General features: G+C 45.1%; 1 protein-coding gene across 1 annotated transcript in view; it reads left to right on the top strand.

The window, feature by feature from the left end:
- Positions 1 to 526: 526 nt before the first annotated feature.
- Positions 527 to 12,977, top strand: part of LOC123145878 (vacuolar protein-sorting-associated protein 33 homolog) — a gene marked incomplete at its 5' end in the record, with an annotated part of 16,832 nt that continues 4,381 nt past the window's right edge. The window contains 15 exon segments of the mRNA XM_044565387.1: positions 527 to 813; positions 1,461 to 1,529; positions 1,616 to 1,655; positions 1,738 to 1,818; positions 2,030 to 2,224; positions 4,063 to 4,173; positions 4,248 to 4,313; positions 4,612 to 4,719; positions 4,804 to 4,848; positions 5,033 to 5,089; positions 6,642 to 6,736; positions 7,057 to 7,108; positions 7,242 to 7,301; positions 8,989 to 9,051; positions 9,123 to 9,229. Coding sequence (XP_044421322.1) covers positions 1,477 to 1,529; positions 1,616 to 1,655; positions 1,738 to 1,818; positions 2,030 to 2,224; positions 4,063 to 4,173; positions 4,248 to 4,313; positions 4,612 to 4,719; positions 4,804 to 4,848; positions 5,033 to 5,089; positions 6,642 to 6,736; positions 7,057 to 7,108; positions 7,242 to 7,301; positions 8,989 to 9,051; positions 9,123 to 9,229 — 1,133 coding nt within the window.

The raw sequence follows: 12,977 nt of genomic DNA, 5'->3' as shown, positions 1-12,977 counted from the left end.
ATGACCAAAGCCTCTAGAGCCAAAGTGAAAAACAAAAAAGGATCAATGCAGTGAGTTCGAGTGGTACTGACAACAGTTTGGGACAACAAATTCACAACATTTTTTTGGCACAATAATTCAGTGCGTTGATATAACCACAAAATACAGAATTTCCAAATAAAGATATAGTCTGTCAAGATCTCAGAAAAAAATACCTGTTTAGGTGCAGGATCTTTGTCTGACAGATAAAGATATATTTCTCGACAAGGTCCAATAAGCTCTGCACTAACAACGACATTCAACTCAACAGATAAACCCAGTCTTATAGAAGAAAATAGATCCTTTCTAACAAACTGTCTCAGCTCAATGCACCACACAAGGGCATTACTTTAGTCACTGCTTTACAATGGGCCTAGTTTGCTGCCGCTGTCTGTAGGTTATTTTTTTATTTGGATGTTATGGGCTGGGTTCCGTCCCTGCACGCACACACTCCGACCGGCTGCCCGTCAAAAAAAGGGAAAAACTCCGACCGGCTTCGCTCCAAAAGAAAAGAAAAAAGAAAAAGAAAAACGCACGCCGCCCGGCTTTCATTCGCCCGCTCGTCTGCCCCTCCGACGCCGGAGCTCCGCGCTCCTGCCCGCCGGCCGCTCTCCGCCCCTCTGCAGGTCCTCCACCACCCGTCCCGTCCCTTCCTTACTCTCCTCCCTCGAGGCCCCGTCCCCGTCCCGCCTTCTCCTCCTCGGCGCCGTCGACTCCACGACCCCAGCTCGCGGCCGTCCGCGAAGGCGACGACCGGCAGCAGCGGCCCGAATCGAGGGGCGAGGGCCCTCTCAGGTGAGCTTCCCTCTCTCAAGTGTGGGGCCCCATGCCTCTGGTTAGCTCCTCGATTTGGACGATCCGGGGGTTTGATGCGGCTGCGATTTATTTGGGGATGGATCTGGGATGATGGATTTACCGTCGCTCGTGCCATGCTAGCAAATCTTATGTAGGCATTTTGGATTCATGTCAAGTGTATGCCAAGTGAATGAACATTAGCCTCATAAGTAGTATATGATTATGCTCATATTTCGTTAAAAAAATTAGATTCTGTGGGCAGTTAAAGTTTTTGGCCTTTGGAACGCACCAATGTTATTCCAAACCATAGCCCTGTTACTTGTTCCAACTTTGGTAGTTATGTAGTTTGCTTCTGTTTGTGTGGACTATAGCTACATTGGGATGTTCTGTTAGTGGATTAGTGGATGGTTTTGATGTTAATTATTTCACTTCATTGAGCAGAATGGATGTCATTTATAAAGTTAGTACAAAATTGAGTCACTTATTTTCGGACGGAGGGAGTAGCACTTTTCATTCCCCCCCTTTAGCAGTTTTCCTCTATACTCTGCTACAGTCGCTGTTTATCGATATGCTATCTAATTACTCACATATGCATGCTTCTTTGTGTTAAGAAGAATATCTTTTTGATGTATTCGTGAAATATGAAGGTGTTGAGTGGGCCAAATGGCACAGATTCCAAACCTCGATAACGCCGCGCTCAATCTTACTGCCCTGAGGTCTCTTATCCTGATCTTACTCACTTCCTGTGTCTTCCTCTAAATCTTGACTTGTGTTTTTAATCTGTTTTAACCCTGGCATCCAGGGAGCAGTCACAGAAGGAACTTCTCAGCATAATCAAGAGTGTGCGTTTCTCCTCCTGCACTCCCTGTCGCAATCTTATGTACTTTTGTTGACATTGAAGAGGTTGAATTCCTTGTGTATCAGATTAGGGGGAAGAAGTGTCTGGTCATTGATCCGAAGCTTGCGGGTACCCTCTCGCTGATCCTGCAGACCTCGGCGCTAAAGGTTCGGTGATAGACTCTGGATCTGCTGCCAATAAGCGATAAGTTTCATGTCCCCAACTAATATCTTAATACATAATTTGAACTTTGGGTATGTGCCATGGGAATATTCCTTCAAATACCTTTCGTACATAAACAAAAGAGTAAAGCCACGTTGCAGTTACTTTCTTTGTTTCAACTTGGATAGCTCAGACATGTTTTTTTACGTTGATTAGGAATATGGCACGGAGCTGCGGATCCTCTCTGCTGACCCTCTGCAGACGGAATGCCCCAAAGTGGTGTATCTTGTTCGCTCCCAGTTGAACTTCATGAAATTTGTGGCTAATCAAATTAAGAATGACGAATCCAAAGGGCTCCAGAGGGAATACCACCTCTATTTTGTACCACGCCGTATAGTTGCCTGTGAGAAGGTATTTTGGTTTCTGTATATTTTATTTCCATTAATGTACATGCATGTTCTATTGTTTTGTTTGGACTTATAATTCTAGTATGGTAGAATAATTTGTGAGACTCATGCGAAATTCGATAATTATAGCCCTCATTACAATAAGAGATGACTCAAACACAATCACCATTGTCCTGTATGGATGTCATGTGTGTACTGTGGAATTTATTTATCTCATACATTACTACTGCACAGAAAGAATGGAATTCCATCTTGTATGGGTGAAATCTGCACTAGTATATATCATAATTATAGTTATGCTTTGTTTGACTAGGTTTTAGAAGTTTGGCAAGACGGAATCAGTCCTTCAGAGTATTCCCATTTCCCGAGTGTATTCCTGTAGTTCTTAGCCCAATAGGTTTATTAGACATGATGCCAATGAATACGACCTTATGTACTAAAATGCTGACATGGCAGGTATTAACTGAACACATGTTCTTTTCATTGCTGATGATAGGCCTCAAATGTTTTTCCAATCTGAACACCATAAATCTTTGCATTATTTCTTCCCAAATACAGTTTTATCCATACCAGTGACATATACCGTAGTTACCGTAGGATGGAACTTTTGTTACGGATTATTCATATGAATATTTCTTTACAATCTGAATGAGCTTCTCAAGGATTTCAGCTTGCCTGCTGCTTCACTGTTATATAAAGCTGATGCCCTTTTACTTTAATTCGTGACCCATTGGCTGTGTTGTTTTGACAATTAAAATTGAGAAGCTTGAGCTATGCATTTACACTAAGTCATAATGCTGGCTATGATCTTCTAGCGTCTAAACTAGCGATAACATATTTCAATTTCTCTTGAACTTTGTCACCATTGTTTGGTATTTATAAAGGAGTATCGAATTTGACTAGCCAGAAGAGGATCCAGGAATGCTAACTATCTTTATGTATAATAAAATAATAAACTCTAACCTATCTTTTGTAATCTCCCCTGAATTGTCATGTATCTGCAATGCTAATGACCAAATATCTGATTATGGATGGCATAGACAATTGTAAATCATAACTCAATATAGATTTTTTCCGAGTTGTAATATCCGTTGAGGAATAAATAAATGTTTACAAATTGGCAAATACATCATGGGAAAGTAGTGGCTGCACCCACCTTCGGTGCACCCACGGTGCACCCACGCATGAAAACATAGCAAAAAAATTCAAAAAATTCTGAAACTTTGTGCGAATGATCATCAACAAATGTTATGGGGGATTGCAAAGTTTGGTGGTCAAATAACATTCACGGAGCTCTCTACAAAAAAGACAAAATTACAAAATCTGCTCAAACAGTGCACTTACATTTTGACTAATTTTCAGTGAATTTGTCTTTTTTGTAGAGAGCTCCTCGAATGTTATTTGACCACCAAACTTTGCAAGCGTCCATAACATTTGTTGATAATCATTTACACAAAGTTTCAGAATTCTTTGAAATGTTTTGCTATGTTTTCTTGCATGGGTGCGCCATGGGTGCACCGAGCTGGGGTGTAGAGAAACCACTCTCATACATCATTCATAGCCCGTATGCAGTTATTATACTATGTACATACTTTCAGGTGCCAAAAAATTATACTGTCCTGTTGTTTTGATGATTGGTAGACATTTTGCTTGTTATAGTAGTAATCTTATAACTTTTTCTTCCCCTTAACTCGCGGATGCCCAAACACATGCTTAGCTATTGTTCTCAGAATTTTGTGAGCTAGGAGCCTAGGACACATGAATCCAGGAATCCACTCCATAAATTTCTCTTTGCACTAAGGCATCTTCAATTTAATTCTCTTTTTTTTTTTGCTGACACAGATTCTGGAGGAAGAGAAAGTTCATCAAAAGTTGACAATCGGAGAATATCCCTTGTATCTAGTTCCTTTGGACGAGGATGTCCTTTCTTTGGAGCTTGACTATTCCTTGCAGGTACAGCTACATAATTGGTGTAGCATGTTTTTCTAACATTTTATTAGTCTCATTGGAGCATTTATGATTTTCAGGAATGCCTTATTGAAGGAGATACAAGTTCTGTCTGGCATGTTGCAAAAGCTATCCATAAGTTAGAGGTATGTATGTATGTCTTCCCTTCCTGTGTTTGGAATGTTTTGTACTTGAAATAATGATTACTCCATTTGTGATTCATTAGTTTATGGCCGAAATATTGTTATGGATAGACTAAGTTGTGATCGACCACTATACTTGACGTTTGCATATTACTTACCAACTCTGCATCTGCAATCTCACAAGTTTTTTGACACAATCTTTCGTTTACTAGAAAGCCTTTCACCCTATTTCAATGTGGGAAACTGGCTTCCATCAAATTCATAAAGTGTTGCTCTTACGCGTATAAGGTTTCTTTTCCAGTTTGCCTTCGGGGTTATCCCCAATATTAGAGCCAAGGGTGTAGCATCAACCAAAGCTGCAGAATTGCTGAACCATATGCAACTCGAAGACCCGGTCAGCATGGATAATGTAATGCCATTTGATTTCAACCTTTCATGACTCAGATCTCTAAATTCAGCTGATTGCCTAATTTTTACTTTGTGGTGCTTTTAGATGGGGATTCCAGAGATAGACACCGTTATCTTGCTAGATAGAGAGGTAATTTTCTGTTGTATACTTTGTGATCATTTCTTGCTTTTCTCAGCATATATGAACCTTTTCACTATTTTTTTAAGTGATCAAAGTTTTATATAGATTATAGTGATCTTAGGTGTGAATGTGTGATATATTTTCTTTTGATGTCTTCTGCTTTTCTGGAATTCATCTTCTTTTATTCATTCAGGTGGATATGGTGACACCAATGTGCTCTCAGCTAACGTATGAAGGTCTATTAGACGAGGTTGGCCATGAAGTTTTTGATACTGGCGTTACTTATAAGTCACAAGTGTTTGATCTATTAGCTTTCTCTGTTGAATCTTGATTGATAACATGTGAACGTATGACTCTCCGAGCTAGCATGTTCCTGGCTTTCTAGTATTGCTTTCTCCTAAGTTGGGGTTGATGCGAAACACCGCACAGTTTGTGTCCCTTGCCAGTCAAAATAAGACATTTTTATTGCCGCCTCCATCTTTGCTGTGGCTCCTCCACCAGATCATGCCTGCAGCAGTGTAGGCCTTGTAATGAATTCAGCAGTATGTATGTTGTGAACCACAGTACACAAAGGGGTAAACACCGCCGGGAGGGTGTTTGAATGGAGTCAGCCTGATTGGGGAAACGATTAGATCATAGGTGGGAGATACATTTGGGAAGGAATAGATTGATTTCTCATTGTTTGGATGGGAATCAGACCTGGCTGCTGGCTATATACTAACAAACTCAATCTCTATTTGATAACTATCTACTCTATGCATAACTGCGTGATAGCTATCTACACTAGCTGATACATACGGCTGTTGCCATCCACCCTAGTGTCGCAGCCGTCCGGCTGTAGTCCCAAGGTCCACACCTCCCTAATCTCTACCAATGACGTGTAGTAAATTTTAAAAACCATAGAGTTGCAGATGGAAATCACAGGATGCCACCAAAGGCCACCTAAAACTCTGGTTCTTACTTAGTAATGGTTCCTTGAGCCTTCATGTTTACTACCCTAGTTCCAAAATAGATGTCATTTTAAAATGCATGCAGTCAAACTGCTGTGAATCTGATTAGACTGGCCTTTGTTGGTGGATTTCTGTATCAAATGATTTTTGGAATAATGTGGTCAAAGGTGTATACTGAACTGTATGCCAGAAACATCTACCCTGGATGGAGGGGGTCCTACACATTGTTGTCCTAATCGAATGACTGATTTGTCATTTAATATTGGTCTATCCAGATGGCTACTGGAGTTGAGCTGCATACAGAATGTCGTATCCTGACTGAACTAACTGTGATAATATCTTGCTTTTAAGTAATGTCCACCTTGCTTTGGATTGTTGTCTTGAACAGGAGATGTGAAATGCAAGTAGATACTTCCCCAGTTTACTCTTTTACCCTCCTAGTTTGCTAGGTTATGTGCATTGCAATGGTAGCAGTGATCATACTAGTTTTAATTGTGTTAGAACAAGCAGGGTGCAATGATATTTTGGTAAATGGTGAACTCGTTAATCTTAGACCAAGTGGAAATGCCTATGCAGTTGCATACTTATACTCGTCTTTGCAGCAGGGTGTTGCTTAAGATTTCAGCTCATTGGCTGGGTCGGTCTCGGTTTAATCAGTATTGTTTGCATGATTCTGGAGCAACATTAACTCAGGTGTATCCGCTGCATGAATGGCAGTGGTGTGATGTTTATTGCCTAAATCAATGCAACCAAAATGAACTGAATTCTTACCATCCTGCCACTGCATTTCCATTACGAATCTAAATTTAAAGTAGCTTTGAATGAATCGTGCGATTATGTTTTATTCGACAGATGTTGGAAATTCATAATGGATCTGTGGAAGTTGACGCCAGCATTATGGGTGCTCAACAAGATGGAAAAAAGGTCAAGGTTCCACTCAATTCAAGGTAAACTATCCTTGGTATGTACTATCTGGAAAACAAACAATGAACATTGTTATAACGATGTGGCGTGGAACAATTTTGTGTGTGCAAGAATTGTTGCTTTGCTGTTTGGAAGCTTCCTCTATGCGTGTATATTATTGCCATTGACATCCCACAATATTGGTTTTAATTTTGTAGTGCATTTCTGAAGACTCAAATTTTGCATATGTACAAATACATTTTCGAACCTTCTTAGATTGCAAGTTATGCGTGTGCAATGCTCCTATGTACATAAGCATGCATGGATTTGGAGCTATAAATTTATGTCGCTGTTCTCTTTTCAGTGATAAGTTGTACAAGGAGATTCGAGACCTCAACTTGCATGTTGTAGTTCAGGTTCACTCCACTGGCTTTACCTCTTGTATATCTTGTGTGAATGAGCTTTGCACTAATGTTATTGTTCTGGTTGTTATGCAAGTGGCCATAAATAATATCGTGTTCTGGTCATTGCAAATTGTTTTGACTGCAGGTCGTCCGCCAAAAGGCAACGTCTATTCAGCAAGATTATGCAGAAGTAAAATCAACGAATGTAAGTGTATCAACTAAAGAGTTTTGCATCATGTTGTATTCTTAGTATGTATTATCTTTTAATATTTGTCATGAATGTCGACTAGGTCCACCCAGCAGTAGGTTAGGTCCATGTGGTCCGTGACTCTTATAAATTTAACTATGCTTAATACAATACAATGCATATAGCTGTGATAACTTCTCTTCCCCGAAAGCTAGCATGATATTAAGAGCGAAGCAACCCCTAGCCATCCACCATGCCAACCTCTTTGCGTGCGGTCTGCCACCTCCGCGTGTGCCCCCACCAGATTTGTTCATCCACGATCTGTTCCCACCTTGGTTCACTATGGGCATCTACTTTGTGTGTTTCAGTATTTGAGATTCTAAGGTGGATTACATGTCGTCGTATTTTCTATTTTCAATTCAGCTCCAGCATCATGCTTACTCCTGCTTATTGACTCATTAGATCTGGTATAGCGGTCATAGGTGTGTTAGTGTGCCTCCCTTCTTCTGGTGCCTGAAAATGCTATAGCATAGTTCAATCACCGGTGCCTGGAGTCAATTGCAGGTTTGGCCTCGAAAGTTCAAATTCGGAACAACATTGACTCATTCTCAAACTCTAGTGCCTTCAGTATGTGTCTCATGTATACGATGGTGTTAATATGTTCACTAGGATGGATAGGCTTATCTAGAATCCTTCACAATACTGTTGAATAAAAAGGTTCCAAATATGATGTTAGTGTATAAGGAGCACCATCTTCAGCTGATTTTCTTTGAGAAATTTGACTGAATCCCTGTTTGTATAAATAACCACTTCATGATTGATTTTTTTGAGATACTGGGCTGACATGGAATTGTTTTGTTATATAGGGTCATAGTTTGAGAGTTCATCTTAGTCAGTCTATATTTTTTTATCTTACCCTCTTTTTGGCAAGATCAAAGTTTGAATTCTTTGTAATAAACAATGTAGTAAGGTTGTTGGTTATATGCATCTTAGGATGCAGAGGCCAGGGGTAATAAAAGCTTCCATTTTCTAATTTTTTTTGAGAGTTAGACATCATTTTTGTTGTTGGTGTTGCATTGACAGGTTGCTGTCGCTGCAGTTATTTTGAAATATGGTTAATGATTCTGTCTGTTATCATATTCAGAACAAGAGTCCGTATCCATTTCGAACGATATGTTTTCATAGTGTAAATATGATTACATTGGCATTAAACTATCTGATGTGACAGTTTTGAAGAAGAAAAAGGAGCACTAAGCATGTACATATGAAAATATTGTACCAACTTCAGAACTATCATATATTGCCCGTCTGGCAGCTCCTTAATCTTCACTCAATATTTTTTTTGATGTGGAAATTCAGAGAACACGTCTCGCGTATACTTCACATAATGTTTGGTCAAAATTTGAACTGTTCGATTTGGGTATTCGGAGGACATGTCTCACGTATACTTGATGGAATGATTTGTCAAAATTTGAATTGTTGTATTGGGAGATGTTGCTGGCTTTTGATGTTACATTTGGGGTAAGGAGTGATGAACACAAGTGTTAGGATAAAATTATAAGTTTGTCCCTTTTTATGAGAACTACATACTTTGGATATCCCACTAGGGAAATATGCTGTTTAGCATCCAAAGTATCTGCATGTGTATTCCAGTTGGTTTCTTTGTTGCTTGAATGGAAGTTATCTAAATATTTTTCATAAACAGACACAGTCGGTTTCTGAGCTGAAGGATTTTGTGAAGAGGTTACACTCGCTACCGGAGATAGCTGTGAGTTACTTAAATACCTAAGTTTGTTTACCTCTGCTTCCACTAATTATATGACACATTGTATGATTCAGAGGCATGTTAACTTGGCACAACATTTGCAATCATTTGCGGCAAAACCCGCATTTCATGCCCGAGTAGAGATTGAGCAAATAATACTGGAGGCGCAGACCTATGAAACGTGAGTTTGTTTTAGAAACTTCTCAGTTTTCTTTGAGTTACTTTCTGTGCATTTGTTATAGTTTATTCCTCCATCTTAATTCAATGCTTCTTGAGTTCTACTCCTTCCGTCCCATAATATAAGATCTTATTACATCCAATATACTCACATATTAGATGTAATAAGATCTTATATTATGGGACGGAGGGAGTATTATTTATTAACGCTTTATTTTCTTTATGCTTGCTTCTATTGAATAATCAATTTTGCACCCTGAAGTTTCGGGCTGGTCACTTTAACTCCCTTAGCTTCCTAACCATGTATTCTACCATCTAAACTTTTGGTATCAGATAAAATAACCTCTTATTGTCGGGTGTTGAGTCGATTTTGCCATGTGGCTCTGCATGGATATTTCTAGCTGCTTAGCAAGCTGTATAATGAAAAGAGGGGCGATTCTCTTACTTGCCACTGTGGAAGCTTCTATGTTCCCTATATGCGTTATGATGGCAGCATTGACTGCTCAGCTGGGTTGAAAAAGAGTAGTATTCTTGAGATGAGAGACACAAACTTTGGGGGATTGAACTGGACATTCTTATTACTTGACTAATTAAAACACAATGCCTCCCTTTTTTCGTGAAAACGCAAAGGACCCGCAAAGGACCTTTGCGTTTCTTTTCATTGAAAAGGTCGAAGTTCAGTCACAATCCTCCGAGGAGGTACGGGGTGCAAAAAGAGGAAAGAATATTAGTGAACATCCTAGGTTGAGGGCAGAACAACCCTGAGCCCTTGAGCACTAGCCTCTGGAGGGATGATGTCTCCCGCACTTGCTCCCTGCCCCCTCCCTCTAGCCTAGCCTAGCCCTCCAACCTCGCCGCCGTCGACCCCCGCCGACAGCCCTCCCCTCCTCCTCCCAGCCCCCTCCCCCGCCATGTCGCCCTTGGTGCTGACTTCGTCGACTGTCGAGCGACCCCATTCGACGACTGTGTCTCTGGTGACCGTTGGCTCGATTCGGAGAGCGAGTCCTCCACGCACTCGTAGAGTGACGTCGCCCGCACCCCTCCAGCCACCCCAGCTGCTCCGGCGCCTCCCGCCTCAGGCCCCATGGCGGCACCCTCCCAGCTGCCTGTCAAGACTCGCCTGGGACCTCGTGCCGAGGTTCACCGCGTCTCTGATGGCGCCATGGTGGACGCCGACAGCTTCCAGCAGTCGCGTCGCAGGAACCGATGCTGCCGTCCACGCCAGATCGCTGCGCCCGGCCCTCCCCCGCATCGCCAGCGCAACCCCTTGCCGGAGGATGTCCCAGGGTTGCGCTTTCGTTGCCTTGACCACCGCCACCGTCTACGTGATTGCACCAACGACATCAAGTGCCAACGCTGCCTTGTCTCTGGCCATGACTCCCGCTCCTGCGATCCTTGTCGCCGGGAGGCCAACCAGGGACAGCTCCGTGCTGCTCCTGGCAGCACTAGCCCCGCTGCTCCAGAGGTCCCTCGTCGCCAGGCCGCCCCCAGCCCCCGCCTCCTCCCGCAACTCTGGTAGCGCTTGTGACCGCTGCGCGCTCCATCGAGCTAGCGCGGATCATCATGTCGTGCACCGTTGAGATGGAGGAAGCGGAGGAGGTTCTCGCGCGATGGTGGCCTCCATCACTGGCACTAGACCACGTGTCCGCCGTAGATGTCGGAGAAGTGTTGTTCAATGCCTTCGAGCTCGTCGATGGCGACTTCACCGTCCACACCCACCACCCCGAGGACTTCTTAATCCTCTTCAGCTCCCAGCTCACCAAGAACCGCCTCGACGGTGACCACTTCATTCGCAACCCACGCTTCTATCTCTTGCTTCATCCTTGGAGCAAGCTCGCCCATGCCGTCTCAAGCGAGTTCGAATACCGCGTCGAGCTCGAGCTTGCGGCATCCCCGCCGAAGCATGGCACCTTTCAACGGCCGAGCACATCCTTGGAGAGAGCCGCTGGATCGAGCGTCTCCACCCCCACTCCCGTTCCCGGGCAAACCTTGCCACCTTCCGGCTGTCGGGGCACTCGCACGACCCTGCCGTCATCTGCCGCGCCGCTACTTTAGAGATTGTCGAGCAGATCACCTCCCGCGTCGGCTCTGGCGCGCCACCGTCAGGGCGCTCACGTACCCCATCTCCATTACGCTTGTCCGCGCGAAGGTTGACACGGTTTGCCCCTTGCACCCCCTTGGCACCGACCCTGATCGCGACGGTAGCGCTAGCGTCAGCAGTGGCCTTGGCCATGGATCTGGACCTGGACGTGCGCGATGCCGTGGCAGCAAACACCGACGCATCGATGCGCAGCCACTGGACGCGCGGATGGCATGGTCATGGGCGCCCTGGGCTGGTGTGCTGGAAACCGTGCTGCCGTGCAGATGGGGTGGCCGTCGCTTCCGCATGGCTTGCCCCTCGCGCCGCGGCGGTGCCACTGTCCATACCTTCCTTGAGGAAGGAGATGATACCATGGCCGGGCTAAAGCGGGCCCCGCCAATCTCGTCGTCGTGCCAGAAAAGGAAAGAGTAAAAGGAAGACAAATCAGCCCTTGGTTGTGGACCAGGCCCCCAAAGCTGCTGGGGCAACATGCGGTGGTCGACAGGATCTGTGTCCCCATTGTTGGCGCTGGGTGGCAGTCCCACATTGGCTGCAGACCCACCCGAACCATCCGGAATTTTGAACTCGTTGTTATCTTGCACGCATGAGGACGATTCTGTTGGGTCCAGCCTTGGCTCATCTAATCATAGGGCTTGTCAGGGTCTATCCTAGGGCTTGTCAAGGTCTGGACGCTTTGAGCGAGATCCCAGATACCCAGCCTGAAGAGCCAGTATTGCCAGCCAACGGTGATCTCTTGTTGGGACAAAGCAGTTAGCACCTGGTGCGGGGTTGGGCTCTTCCGCTGACCGGTCCGCGGGGTCCCCGAAGGACAGGGGTGCGTAGTACACCCTTGGCGCCAGTTCTCCGCCAACCCTGGGGACAATTCCCGAAGATGGGCCGCAGTTGTTGTCCATGGCCAGCGGGCTCGCGTTGAGATCCTACAGAGGCCCTTGTCCCAATCCATGCCGCCAAGGACTGTTGCTGGTCTGCCAGGCACGCCGAAGCCAGCGATTGACGACCACGCCTCCTTTCGGCCTGCTCTCGGCCGATACGCCTCACCGCCGCTCACAACGACGATGCAACGATCCGGAGGCCGTGCTGCTACTCCCCAATCGTGGACGCTGGGCGTGTTCCTCTCAGCCGCCACCAAGCACCTAAATGCGACCCTGCCGACCCCCGGGAAGAGGCCACATCGTCCTCTGAACCTTGCTCCTTGCCGCAGCCGCTCGGCATCTGCTGCATCGCCAATCGCAACGCCACCTACAACTGAGAGAAGAGCACATGTCCAAAGAATGTGCACGCTGGGGATTATAGGGACAAACCAGAACATCATGGCCGCAGAGGTGAGGGCCTATGATGGCATGTTTGCTGCGCCCACCCTGCTCGCGGTGCTCGCGGCCATTGCGGCCCTTGTCGACCGTGAGTCCCCGCCTGCCTGGCCTCCCCGCCAATCGTCTCGGCAAGCGTCGACGTTGCCTGCAAGACTTGGTCATGCTTCGGCAATCTTTCCCATCGATCTAGTTCCTATGGATCACGGCCTAAAGATTGCGATTTGGAATGCGCGCGGCCTTAACGCGCGGGCGCTCGCACCTAGGCCACAGGGGAGAGTGGGGAGCTGTATGAGGGACACCGCTGACCGCACCACCAGCTGTGCACAGCCGTGACCCCCATG

Source organism: Triticum aestivum, chromosome 6D (genome assembly GCF_018294505.1).
Source record: "Triticum aestivum cultivar Chinese Spring chromosome 6D, IWGSC CS RefSeq v2.1, whole genome shotgun sequence".
Lineage (NCBI taxonomy): Eukaryota > Viridiplantae > Streptophyta > Magnoliopsida > Poales > Poaceae > Triticum > Triticum aestivum.
Note: the sequence above shows the minus strand (reverse complement) of the source record. Positions and strands in the feature narration are given on the sequence as shown.